At 46.3% G+C, this 12,583-nt stretch overlaps 1 protein-coding gene across 2 annotated transcripts in view; it reads left to right on the forward strand.

Moving 5' to 3' along the window:
* Nucleotides 1-12,583, forward strand: part of BAIAP2L2 (BAR/IMD domain containing adaptor protein 2 like 2) — a 73,571-nt gene that overhangs the window by 44,637 nt on the left and 16,351 nt on the right. For both annotated transcript variants that reach the window (XM_044301961.1, XM_044301962.1), the window contains exons 8-10: nt 3,480-3,614; nt 8,861-8,972; nt 9,059-9,287. In XM_044301961.1, coding sequence (XP_044157896.1) covers nt 3,480-3,614; nt 8,861-8,972; nt 9,059-9,287 — 476 coding nt within the window. The remainder of the gene's footprint in view (nt 1-3,479; nt 3,615-8,860; nt 8,973-9,058; nt 9,288-12,583) is intronic.

Here is a 12,583-nt window from a genome sequence, read left to right on the forward strand (position 1 = left end):
ACCAATTTCGCAATCACTAAAACATGGTCCACTATAGTTCAGGCTGATACAGGAAAAGAGTCTATATCCAAAAAAGGAGAGCCAATCCCAGAGAAGGTTCCACTCTGTAAGGCAATACATTAGATAGTAAAGAGGACGGGGCATGACCACAGGGTTTGGTATAGCGTTTCACTCTGACCACAGAGTCTCCAGCAATGAGATGAGGAGTTTAGAAAGATAGTGTTTAGCCTTTTGGGCGTATAGTATCAGTGCAAAAGAGTTTTCATAGCTGTCTCATAGTGGGTTGTACACCTAAATGTTCTGGAGGAAAAGAGAGTGGCTTTACTCCAGGTTTCCCCTGTAAACTCCTGACCCATCTCCTTTTCCCTAGTCATTATAAGAGCAGTTTTTACAAATGTTGTGGCTTGCAATAGAATATCATATATCGGTCTCAATATTTTAGCCCTTGTAGAGGTGATTTTAAAAAGAGCTATGATATCGGTATTGAAAGAGGGAAGAGTTTTATTTAAGATGTGAGCAGATGTCTCATCCCCAAATATTTGTAAAAGTCCTTGTGTGGAATTCCATAATTCTTGTGCAAATCCATGAAGGACCGCAGTGTACCTTGAGAGTACAGTTGCTGGACCATGTCTACCCCTCTGAGTGTCCAGTAGGATAAAGATATGTTGTCCATTAATAGTTCCAAGGATTCCAAAGGGGCTACAGATATGCATTCCCGAGATGGTTTACCCACAGAAGAGTGGAATTTACGCCATTGGTCTATGGAAAGCTGTATTATGTGTGACCTACCAGGGTTCATGTTCAGATCCAACACAGAGCTAATCAGTAAGGCTCTAAGATCTTGGGCTGGAGTTACGCTTTGTTCTATGTGAACCCAATGTTTATCTGTAGTTCTTGCCCACCAATCCCTCAAAATGGAGAGGTTAGTAGCTATACAGTAATGGCGGAGGCACAGTAGTCCCAGGCCTCCCCTTCCTCTCTTCCGGGTCATCAGGGTGTATGAGATTCTAGGTTTATTGTTCCCCCAAATAAATTTATTGATAACCTGTCTAGCTTTCTAAAAAAAAAACTGGTGGGTAGGGGCAAGGGAAGGGTACGGAAAATGTACAGCACTTTAGGCAAGGTAAACATTTGGAAGGTAGCTATTATGCCTGCTCAGGATATTTCATGTTTTGCAAAGGTGGATAAGTCTTGTTCAATTGTTTTCAGGAGTGGTTCGTAATTGTGGGAATATAGCATTGATCGGGTGTTAGTGAGGGGAGTGCCTAGATATTGTATCTCAGTGTCCTGCCAGTCTAGATAAAAGGTGGATTTCATTAAAGGGGTTGTTCAAGTTATTTTTTATTGGACTGCCCTCCTCCAGTGTTTTAATCGTATATGCAATGCCATTTTTTTGTTATCAAGATCTTCACTGGGTACCCCCAGCGATACCGAATGTTGTTTTGTCTCAATGTGGTAGTAACAGGAGCCAACATTTTCCTTTAGCGGAGAGTTGTAGCAGAGAGATCGGTATAAAGCTTGACGGTTTGGAAAGGGTCTGGCAGGACTGGCATCTTCCGGGCAGCCGACAGTATGGCCTTTTCAACATGAGAGAAGTGCACTATAGCTAGCGTTTCGGGTTCCCAGACCCACTGTTTCCGCCAGATGCGTGGGTCTGGGAACCCGATGAGCTTGATCTATAATCACATATTGAGCTCACAAATCAGGAAGCAGAGACCAAAACAGTTTTTGTATGCAGGAGGTGAAGCGAGATGGGGGGACTGTTTCTGGGATTCCCCATAGCTCAATATTGTTGCGCCGCGAGCGGTCCTCCAAGTCAGCAAGTTAAGATTTAATCCGCTCCAGCTCATCCGCCATATCATTATAGGAATCAATTATGGTATTTTGGGACTCTGCATACTCACCCATCGGTTCAATATGTATCACCCTAGCATCCAGAGCTTGTACAGATGCAGATATGGGCGTCAATAGTGTAGTAATGTCCTCATGGAGGGAGGATTTAAAAGCTAGTAGCATACGCTTGAGTGCTTGTTCAGACACTGGAGAGTGGGAGGCAGTAGTGCTGTTAAGGCATCTAGTATATCGCCAGTTGCCCCTTCGTCTGGAGAGGAGGTGTCCTCTGTGCTGATTGAGCCCTGAGGGCTCCCAGAGTGTCCCATGCCCTGTCCCGAGCTGTGGAGCTCAAGCTCAGATGATAGTGGCACACCAGGCCCAGTATCATGGTGTGCCTCCTGCTCTAGTTCATGAGCTGTGGGGTCGGCACCTACTGATGCTAGGGAGGGAGTTGGTGTGACCCAGTGTACAAACACATCGGTGGCTGCACTCACCGGTGATGGCTGTGTGGGAGGCAAGGGGAAGTGCATCGGGTCCAGTGGAGTTGGAAAGGAGCAAAGTGAGGAGCATGCAGCGCCGCTATCTTTGCTGCGCTTTGGTTCAAAGAACTGCTTCAGGTCAGAGTCCGGCTTGTGCAGCGTCCTGTGAGTTTTCCCCATCTCAGCGGGATGCAGGTAGGCAGAGGGCTAAAGTGCTGCGTCTGTGTGCCCTAATCAAGGGTATAAGCGCTGGGCTGGTGGCTTAAATCGTTGCTGGGTACAGTAGTGCTGCCATCTTCTCCGGTGCCTGGCCGCGCCCCCCCCTTCTGTGTTTTTGACCCGCACCTTGTTTTGGTTCACAATAACTGATGGAAATAACTGATCAAATAACTGAAGTGTGAACTCAACCTAAGAGGAGCAGAACAACGGAAATAATGGCATGCCTGCAGGACTTTTTTGGCTGGTCCTTTTTTTTAAGATAGTTTTTATTAAAGTTTTTCATTTGTCCAGTTTTTTTATGGAATCTGCATCAGAGGCCTTTAATGCAGATCTGAACACCAGTTCATTCAAGTTGTACTTATGTGTAAATAAGGATAGGTACAATGGTATTAAAGGAATATTCCAGTTGCAGCAAATAAAGGGTATTTTTTGTTTATCAAAAGTTCTAAACTCTTCCACTATACTTTCTGCATCTGGTTTCAAGATCTCTGCCGTCATTTAGTAGGAGCCTTTCTTGTTTTCTTCCTGGTCATATGATGGGCACACAAGTGTATGGCTCATAACACGATTAGTTCTGTTCATCTGAATGGGGTTGTTTTGACGGCAAGCACATGGATTCAGGTGAATAGAACTCATTTTTTGTCGTAGAAATTTTCTGCAACAAAATCTGCCAAGTGTGAAGGTTCTGTACTGTATCTGTAATGTACCAATCACTTGTGTGTCCAACACAATCAGGACAGATTGTTATCCGGGGGTGTAAATGAGGAAATTGGCAGCAAGCAGAGATCTTGACAAATGTGAAAAGCGACCCTTGATGCTCAGCTATGTTCTATTGAAAGCAGCATGCTCCTCCTAGAACAATCCGTCACATGCTTCGGTCCATCATGGAGACAATGCTATCGGTTGACACCCAATCCAATAATAAGTTTACCTTCTGTTTTGTGTTAGGCTCATGGTGTGCTCAATGTACGACTGTCCAGTTGGAAAGAACAGATTGATGCAAGCAGAGCTCAGACAACTCCATCTTCTCAAAATTATACATCTGGACGGACGACAACTAGCCCAAGAGACTCAATGAATATGGTAATTGCTATTTTAACAATAGGTATTTATAATGTCCTATACTTGGTTATCTCTGAGAATCCAAATATCTGGTCTTCTGGTCTACTGCTCTTACTATCCATCTATGGTTGTAAAGCGTTGAGTAGGTGACTTCAGGGTCTCTGACCTTTCTTACTCCACTTTAAAGGGAACCTGTCACCGGGATTTGATGTATAGAGCTGAGGACATGGGCTGCTAGATCACCGCTAGCACATCTGCAATACCCAGTCCCCATAGCTCTGTGTGCTTTTATTGTTTAAAAAAACGATTTGATCCATATGCAAATTAACCTGAGATGTGTCCTGTCCGTGAGATGAGTCCAGCATGAAGGAGCCCAGCATCACCCCGTATCCTCAGAATCTCTTCATTGCTCCTCGACGTCAGAAAACCAGAGTGCCGTAATCTCTCAATGCGCGAGTTAGCGCATGCGCAGTGTCGTCATAGTGTTCCTTCCCCAGGGGCGGAGTAACCGGTCGGGCACTTCGGACATGGTCCGAGGGCCCGGACGGGATGGGGGCCGGTCGCAGAATAACATAATACCGGGCCCCGCTCACTGTAATACTAATATTCATATGTGAACAACTTGAAATCCTCTGCGATCCTCTCCCTCTCTGTACTCACAAACTCAGTATCAGGCCGGGCGGCAGCGCAACTCACTGACGTCACGCGCCTGCTCCTCCTACTTCATTCATAAAGTGGGAGGAGCAGGCGCGTGACGTCAGTGAGCTGCGCTGCCGCCCGGCCTGATACTGAGTTTGTGAGTACAGAGAGGGAGAGGATCGCAGAGGATTTCAAGTTGTTCACATATGAATATTAGTATTACATTGAGCGGGGCCCGGTGTAATAGAATACAGTGACTGCACCGGGCCCCGCTGCCATTACAACACCAGATGCCGGCCCCCAGTCCCTGTATTGGGGATCATTCACTCACAGGGACACTGTTATGGGTAACAGTGCCATCCACAGAGCCCCCATAACAGTGCCATCCACAGAGCCCCCATAACAGTGCCATCCACAGAGCCCCCATAACAGTGCCATCCAGAGATCCCCCATAACAGTGCCATCCACAGATCCCCCCATAACAGTGCCATCCACAGAGCCCCCATAACAGTGCCATCCACAGAGCCCCCATAACAGTGCCATCCACAGATCTCCCCATAACAGTGCCATCCACAGATCTCCCCATAACAGTGCCATCCACAGATGCCCCCATAACAGTGCCATCCACAGATCCCCCCCATAACAGTGCCATCCACAGATCCCCCCTACAACAGTGTCATCCACAGATCCCCCATAACAGTGCCATCCACAGATCCCCCTACAACAGTGTCATCCACAGATCCCCACAACAGTGTCATCCACAGAGCCCCCATAACAGTGCCATCCACAGATCCCCCCCATAACAGTGCCATCCACAGATCCCCCCCATAACAGTGCCATCCACAGATCCCCCTACAACAGTGTCATCCACAGATCCCCCATAACAGTGCCATCCACAGATCCCCCCATAACAGTGCCATCCACAGATCCCCCTACAACAGTGTCATCCACAGAGCCCCCATAACAGTGCCATCCACAGATCCCCCCCATAACAGTGCCATCCACAGATCCCCCCATAACAGTGCCATACACAGATCCCCCTACAACAGTGTCATCCACAGAGCCCCCATAACAGTGCCATCCACAGAGCCCCCATAACACCTTTTGGTTCAAAATATTTTTTAATTTGGCTATTCCTCACCCCTCTTGTAATTGTTCCGCCACTTGTGGGCTGCGCGGGAATGAGTTTAGTCACTTCGGTGAGCAATCCCGTCCTGCAGTGCGTGATCCTGCAAGACCTGCCGCTGTAGGTCACAGGTCTCGCGGGATCACGCGCCACAGGATGGGATTGCGCACCGAAGTGACTGAACTCATGCCCATGTAGCCTGCAAGTAGAGGATCAGTGGAACAAGTACAAGGTGGGTGGGGGGGTGATCTGTGGGGTTGCCCAGACGGCTAGGCCCTTCACAGTAGTTATTAACCCCTTATAGCAGTCCCCCATTCACTGAAGGGGGGACTGCTGAAAGGGATTAATAACTACTGTGAAGGGCTTCCCCCCCTTTCACAGTAGTTATGCCCAGATATGTGCCCCTTCACAGTAGTTATGCCCAGATATGTGCCCCCTTCACAGTAGTTATGCCCAGATATGTGCCCCCTTCACAGTAGTTATGCCCAGATATGTGCCCCCTTCACAGTAGTTATGCCCACACTGCTTCTAACAGAGACGCTGAAATTTGACCCTGGAGGTCATCATGCAGGGTGTGAGGACGTCCAGCGTCAGATACCGGACCAAAGGTCTGTTTTAATCCAGGAAGCCCTCAGGCGGCTGCCAGCACTAGAGGCCGACTTATTGCTGGAACGTAAACAATGCAGTTTCTCTATAACATTGCAGCTCGATTTGCAAAAGGGACACTGTACCCAGACCACGTCAATGAGCTGAAGTGGTCTGGGTGCCTTTTGTGTCACTTTAACTTTGAATTCTTATTAAAGATTGTGTAGGGTGTGGAGGCGGGACAAGGGTGGGGCTTGCAGCAGAACATGGGTGGGGCCTGTAAGGGGGCCCTTGATTTATTTTGCCTGGGGGCCCTGAGGGTTCTCAATCCGCCCTTGTCCTTCCCTGTGCTGGCATCAGTCTCAGGAAAGGAACTGCGCATGCGCTAGCTCGCGCATCGCGAGATTACGGCACTCTGGCTTTCTGACGTCGGGGAGCAAGGAGGAGATTCTGAGGATTCGGGTGATGCTGGGCTCCTTTACGTTGGACTCATCTCAGGGACAGGACTCATCTCAGGTCAATTTGCATATGGATCAAATCCTTTTTTTTACACAATAAAAGCACACAGAGCTATGGGGACTGGGTATTGCAGATGTGCTAGCCGCCATCTAGCAACCCATGTCCCCAGCTCTATACATCAAATCCCGGTGACAGGTTCCCCTTAAACAAAGATAAAACACCGTAGCATGCACAATGACATACATCATTAGTCAAATGGGTTCTTCAGGTGCCTTTTTTTGTTTTTCTCCTCCTATAACAGAACAAACATATAGGAATCTTCATGGAACTGTGAACAGAGCCTAAACTGGTATCCATCCCAATTAACATTAAGTGACAATTTCATGAATTATTAATTGACAGGACGGAGTAGAAATGTATTAAAGTACAGTATACACAGAATGAGCACTTTATTGGTGACACCTGCCCTTTCATGATTGGAGCTTGCCTGTGCGGAAATGTGACCCCTGACTGCAGCATAACATCAAGTGAGGGAGTTTTCCATGGATCAGTTCAGTGTAAATCCACATTAGAAAATGGAGAGATTTGGAACAAGGCATGGTAATGCTAGGCTAGCAAGGACCAGTATTTCAAAAACTGCCAATCTTAAGAGATTTTCTCAAACATTGGTATCAAGAATATACCGAGAATGGTGTGATCGAGGACAAGCATCTAGCTAAAGGGGATATTGTGGACGTAAACAGCTCGTCGATGTAAGGGGTTAGTGGGGGTTTCAAGAGTCGCTCTGACAGGCAGTGTACAGTCAAGCATATTGCAGCCGAGTACAATGCATGTGCTCCAACCAACATGTCTGAGGGCACAGCTCATAGTTCCTTAGCACAGATCGGCTATAACATCAGATAACCAATTCCAGTACTATTGCTGTATAAAGGGAACAGATAGGCAATACATTGGATTACTGAGCAGTGGAAAACATTGCCTGGTCAGATGAATCCAAATTTCACTTGAACCATGCTGATGGGGCAGGGGTCAGAATTTAGCACAAGCATTTGAATCGTTAAGCCCTTCCTATCAGTCATTAACAGTTCTGGTTGGTGGAGGTGGAGTAATGGTGTGGAAAATGTTTTCTTGGCCCACTACGAGTCCTCTGATACATGTGGATGGACATTTAAGCAAGTGTCCGACCAAGTTGATGACAGTTGTTTACCCTGTGGCAGAAGGACACCTTCAGCTGGATAGTGCACCATGCTACAAGGGCTGCAGGATGGATCAGTGATAGGTGGGGAACAGGGGTAGTCACCTACCCCCAGTGTCACACCGGTCACTTATGACTACCCCTGTTCCCCACCTATCACTGATCCATCCTGATTTCTTTGTGGTGTCTAGTTTTGTTTTCTACACCAGAGCTGCCTTCCCATCCTACTGTTTCCTTTCTTCCCAATCCCTCCATCATACAATCCTGTTGGTGCCTTTTCTTTATCCTTCTCTTCAGGGACTAAGCACAGTCCCTTGTTGCCTTAGGATAACCTCCTTCTTTTTCTTCTCTTTTTCCACTTCTGCTCCACAAGGGCTGCAGCCATTATTCGGATTCAGGAACATAGCAGTGAGCTTTCTTTGCTTGCCTGGCCTTCACAGTACCCTGATGGTAATCCTCTAGTGCTGTGATGGCTAACCTCCGGCACTCCAGCTGTGGTTAAACTACAACCCCCAAGATGCACACTTGCTTGGCTGTTCTCAGAACTCCACAGAAATTAATGGAGCATGATGGGAGTCGTAGTTCACCACAGCTGGAGTTCCAGAGGTTAGCCATAACTGCTCTAGAGCATCTGTGGAACAAATTAGAATGGACTGTTCAGAGCTTGTCAGTGCTTCCATCTGCTTTGCGGCAACGTTGAGACGCTATCCTGTCTGCATGAGCCAGTATTCCTGCAGAACCATTTCAACACCTAATGGAATCTTTGCCACGATGAATCACTGTGGTTCTTAATGCCAAAAGAGGTTCAGATGGGTGTCTGGAATAAAATAGCCACTCAGTTGTATGTTTACTTGTGTGCACTTTATGAATATTAAAGGAAAATTGCTCGCATTTACTAATGCGATTCCACCTAGAATGTGGTGCAAATGCATCAAACTTTGGCACAAAATGTTGCATCAATGTTGCATCAAGACATACTTATGATGCAAACGCAGCAAAATACTTACCCATTGCACCTTGTTCGATGAGTGGGCATGGCTTACCAAAAATTAACATGGCCTAAGAAACAAAATTTTGGCACAACAAATTTTGGCAAAGTAAGCCAGCCACTAAGTGGCACAAAGTTAGACAGGTTTTTTAAAAATACACCAAATTTATCATCAATCATGAGCCATTTAGACCTTTTTGGACTGCATTTTAGATAGGATTAGTAAATCTTCCCCAATATTCCTCAAGCAATGCCTATCTTCATGTATCATTTAGACACCAAGATCTGTGGCAGATGTTTTATCCATGGTAAATCGTCAAGAACAGAATAATGTGAGGGGTCCAATTCAAAATACGACAAGAGTTTTGCAAAGGACACCATCTAATGGTGAGTCAAACACTGTGATTTCTGACAGCATTGTTCTTGGCATCATTTGAACATATTTAAGCAGATTTTTATAACCTCTCTTACAGGAACCTTAGCCAATGTTCGCTCTCGTTCTAATTCCTTTGGTGAAGTTGCAGTGGCTGCAGTCGCAGCAGCAACAGCAAATGTTGGAAACGGGAAGGTCCAGGCCATTGTAGACCACAAACCAGGAGGAAACCCTACCATGCTGCAATTTTCAAAAGGCAGTGTGATCACGGTTCTGGTGCCAGAAGCACGGAATGGTTGGCTATATGGAAGACTTGATGCTCTTAACATGTAAGTTAGGTTCAGACAACAATATGCATTGGTCAGTTTAAAGGGCTTCTGTCACCCCACTAAAGTGTTTTTTTTTTTTTGGGCTAGTGAAATTAGTTATATTGCGATATATGACAATATAATTGTGTTACTTACTTTGATCCAGCAGTTTCTGCAAAAAACGAAGTTTTAATATATGTAAATTCGGTCTCTACCAGCAAGTAGGGCGGCTACTTGCTGCTAGCTGCTGCAGAAATCCGCCCCCTCGTCGTGTTGATTGACAGGGCCAGCCGGGATCTCCTCCTCCGGCCAGCCCTGTCGGCATTTCAAAAATCGCGCGCCTGTGTTGATTCGGCGCAGGCGCTCTGAGATGAGGAGGATCGTCTCCTCAGAACTCCCTCAGTGCACCTGCGCCGATGACGTCTTCTATTTCGGTGATGTCATCGGCGCAGGCGCACTGAGGGAGTTCTGAGGAGACGAGCCTCCTCATCTCAGAGCGCCTGCGCCGAATCAACACAGGCGCGCGATTTTTGAAATGCCGACAGGGCTGGCCGGAGGAGGAGATCCCGGCTGGCCCTGTCAATCAACACGACGAGGGGGCGGATTTCTGCAGCAGCTACCAGCAAGTAGCCGCCCTACTTGCTGGTAGAGACCGAATTTACATATTATAAAACTTCGTTTTTTGCAGAAACTGCTGGATCAAAGTAAGTAACACAATTATATTGTCATATATCGCAATATAACTAATTTCACTAGCCCAAAAAAAAAAAATCACTTTAATGGGGTGACAGAAGCCCTTTAATACCTCAGTATAATGAGTATTTTTATTATAACAGATAGTGGTATTTTATACTTACCTTATACTTTGTACTGCTTGGTAAAGTGGTAACTGTAGGTAGTTTTCGACACAGATTTTTTGAAGATGTGAATTAGTGGTCATGGAATTGGATGTTAAAAGCAGTTGTCAGGTTTTCTAAGCAACCATGCAGTTGAGGAGATACTGCTGCTGGTATCCTCTTGTGATCGGCTGCTGTTGGTGGACAAGCTAGCACTGAATGCCTCTGGAAGCATTCGCATGAAGCGGACACTCTGCAGGTTTTCTTCCAAATGTTGCAGACAGAAAAAAACTAACATATTACAGTAGCAAGCAAATCTCATCCTCATTTGGTGGAAAAAAAGAATCTGCCTGGAGATTTTAAATCCGCAGCATGTGAATTCATTCTGTGGATTTCAGCCTTTGTAAAGCATAGTGTCAAATCTACAGTATAGTTTGCAAAAACTCCACATTTGACTCAAGCAGAATTTTAATGCGGAATTCTTACGAATTTTGCCATGAATTCCGAAGCCTCATGTGGACGTACTAGCTCTTTTTCCAAGTGAAATCAATAATTTTGGGTCTTCTAGAGTGAGAGCTGTTTTGGTCCTAAGCCCCCTCAATTTCTTGAGAATTCCTTAATAAAGGGTTATGTCTGATGCCAAAACTAGTGTCTGGTTTATCCATTAGACATTTTTCTGAGATGCTGCTTCTCCCAGTGATTAAAACAATAGGCTTAATGGGTAATATAACATTAAAGCTGGCCATACACAACTAGCAGCTCTCGAGTCAGTTGTTCCCTTTACACGGGACAATTGACCAGACGATTCTCAGGAAGGAAGCGTTCCCAAACTCCACCAGACATAAAAATATATTACAATGGGAAGAGAGGAATAAGCTGCTGGCAAGATCCCTCTGGTAGTGACTTAATGCATCTAATATGCCAAATTCTCTCCCCAGACATCTGCAGTAAGGTGTTTGGTGACTCCCCCGTAAAGATTAGATTGTTGGTCAATTGTGCAGAATTTGGCAATTTAGACAATGTTTATCTACAGTGTATAGCTAGCTTAAAGGGATTTATTTTTAATTCCCCCATCCACCCTACAGTACCAGTAAAGAAAGCTATACCTATCTGCTCCCCACCACTCAGTTCATGCTTCTTAGCTCCCGGCTGTCTTCACTTGACTTCCGGTTCGAGTCTGTCAACTTCTGTACGGACAAGGTTATGTGCGCCACTGCAGCCAATGACTGGCCTCAGAGGTGACATAACCTCAAGTGGCATGTGACCCAGCAGTGATGTGTCGTATAGGGGCATGCTGAGGCCATTCATTGGCTGCAGAGGTGCACATGACCATGCAGACATTGACAGATAGAGACTGGAAGTCCAGTGAAGGGAGCCTGGGAGGTACTTAGCTAAAAGACAGTGGTGGAGAGCAGGGAAGTTTAGCTTTTTCACAGGTACCGCTGGGGAAGGTGTGTGTATGTGGGGTGAAATAAAAAATGGTAGCTATGGCTACCACAACTAAGCAAGGCAGCATGCGCACAAAATACCTATTAGGTATAATTAGGTGAGGGCCTGCAGGTGAGCTGACCCTGTAAAAGATTTTAGGTGCGGGCCTGTAGGTGAGCTGACCCTGTGAAAGATTTTAGGTGCGGGCCTGCAGATGAGCTGACCCTATAAAAGATTTTAGGTGCAGACCTGCTGGTGAGCTGACCTTCTAAAAAATTATATGCGAGGGCCTGCTGGTGAGCTGAGTCTGTAAAACATTGTAGGTGAGTGCCTGCTGGTGAGCTGACCCTCTAAAAAAGTTATATGCGAGGGCCTTCAGGTGAACTAACCCTGTAAAAGATTGTAGGTGAAGGCCTGCTGGTGAGCTGACCCTCTAAAAAATTATATGCAAGGGCCTGCTGGTGAGCTGACCCTGTAAAACATTATATGCGAGGGCCTGCTGGTGAGCTGACCCTGTAGAAGATTTGAGGTGCAAGCCTGCTGGTGAGCTGACCCTGTAAAATATGTTAGGTGCGGGCCTGCTGGTGAGCTGACACTGTAAAAGATTGTAGGTGAGGGCCTGCTGGTGAGCTGACCCTGTAAAAAATTATATGCAAGGGCCTGCTGGTGAGCTGATGCTCTAAAAGGTTATAGGCGAGGGCCTGCAGGTGAGCTGACCCTCTAAAACATTATATGCGAGGGCCTTCAGGTGAGCTGACCCTGTAAAAGATTGTAGGTGAAGGCCTGCTGGTGAGCTAACCCTCTAAAAAATCATGCGAGGGCCTGATGGTGAGCTGACCCCGTGAAAGATTTTAGGTGCAGGCCTGTAGGTGAGCTGACACTGTAAAATAATTTAATTGTGGGGCTGCTGGTGATCTGATCCTCTAAAAAATTATATGCGAGGGTCTGCTGGTGAGCTGACCCTGTATAACATTGCAGGTGAGGGCATGCTGGTGAGCTGACCCTCAAAAAATTATATATGAGGGCCTGCAGCTGATCTGACCCTGTAAAACA

This window comes from Bufo gargarizans, chromosome 7 (assembly GCF_014858855.1).
Source record: "Bufo gargarizans isolate SCDJY-AF-19 chromosome 7, ASM1485885v1, whole genome shotgun sequence".
Lineage (NCBI taxonomy): Eukaryota > Metazoa > Chordata > Amphibia > Anura > Bufonidae > Bufo > Bufo gargarizans.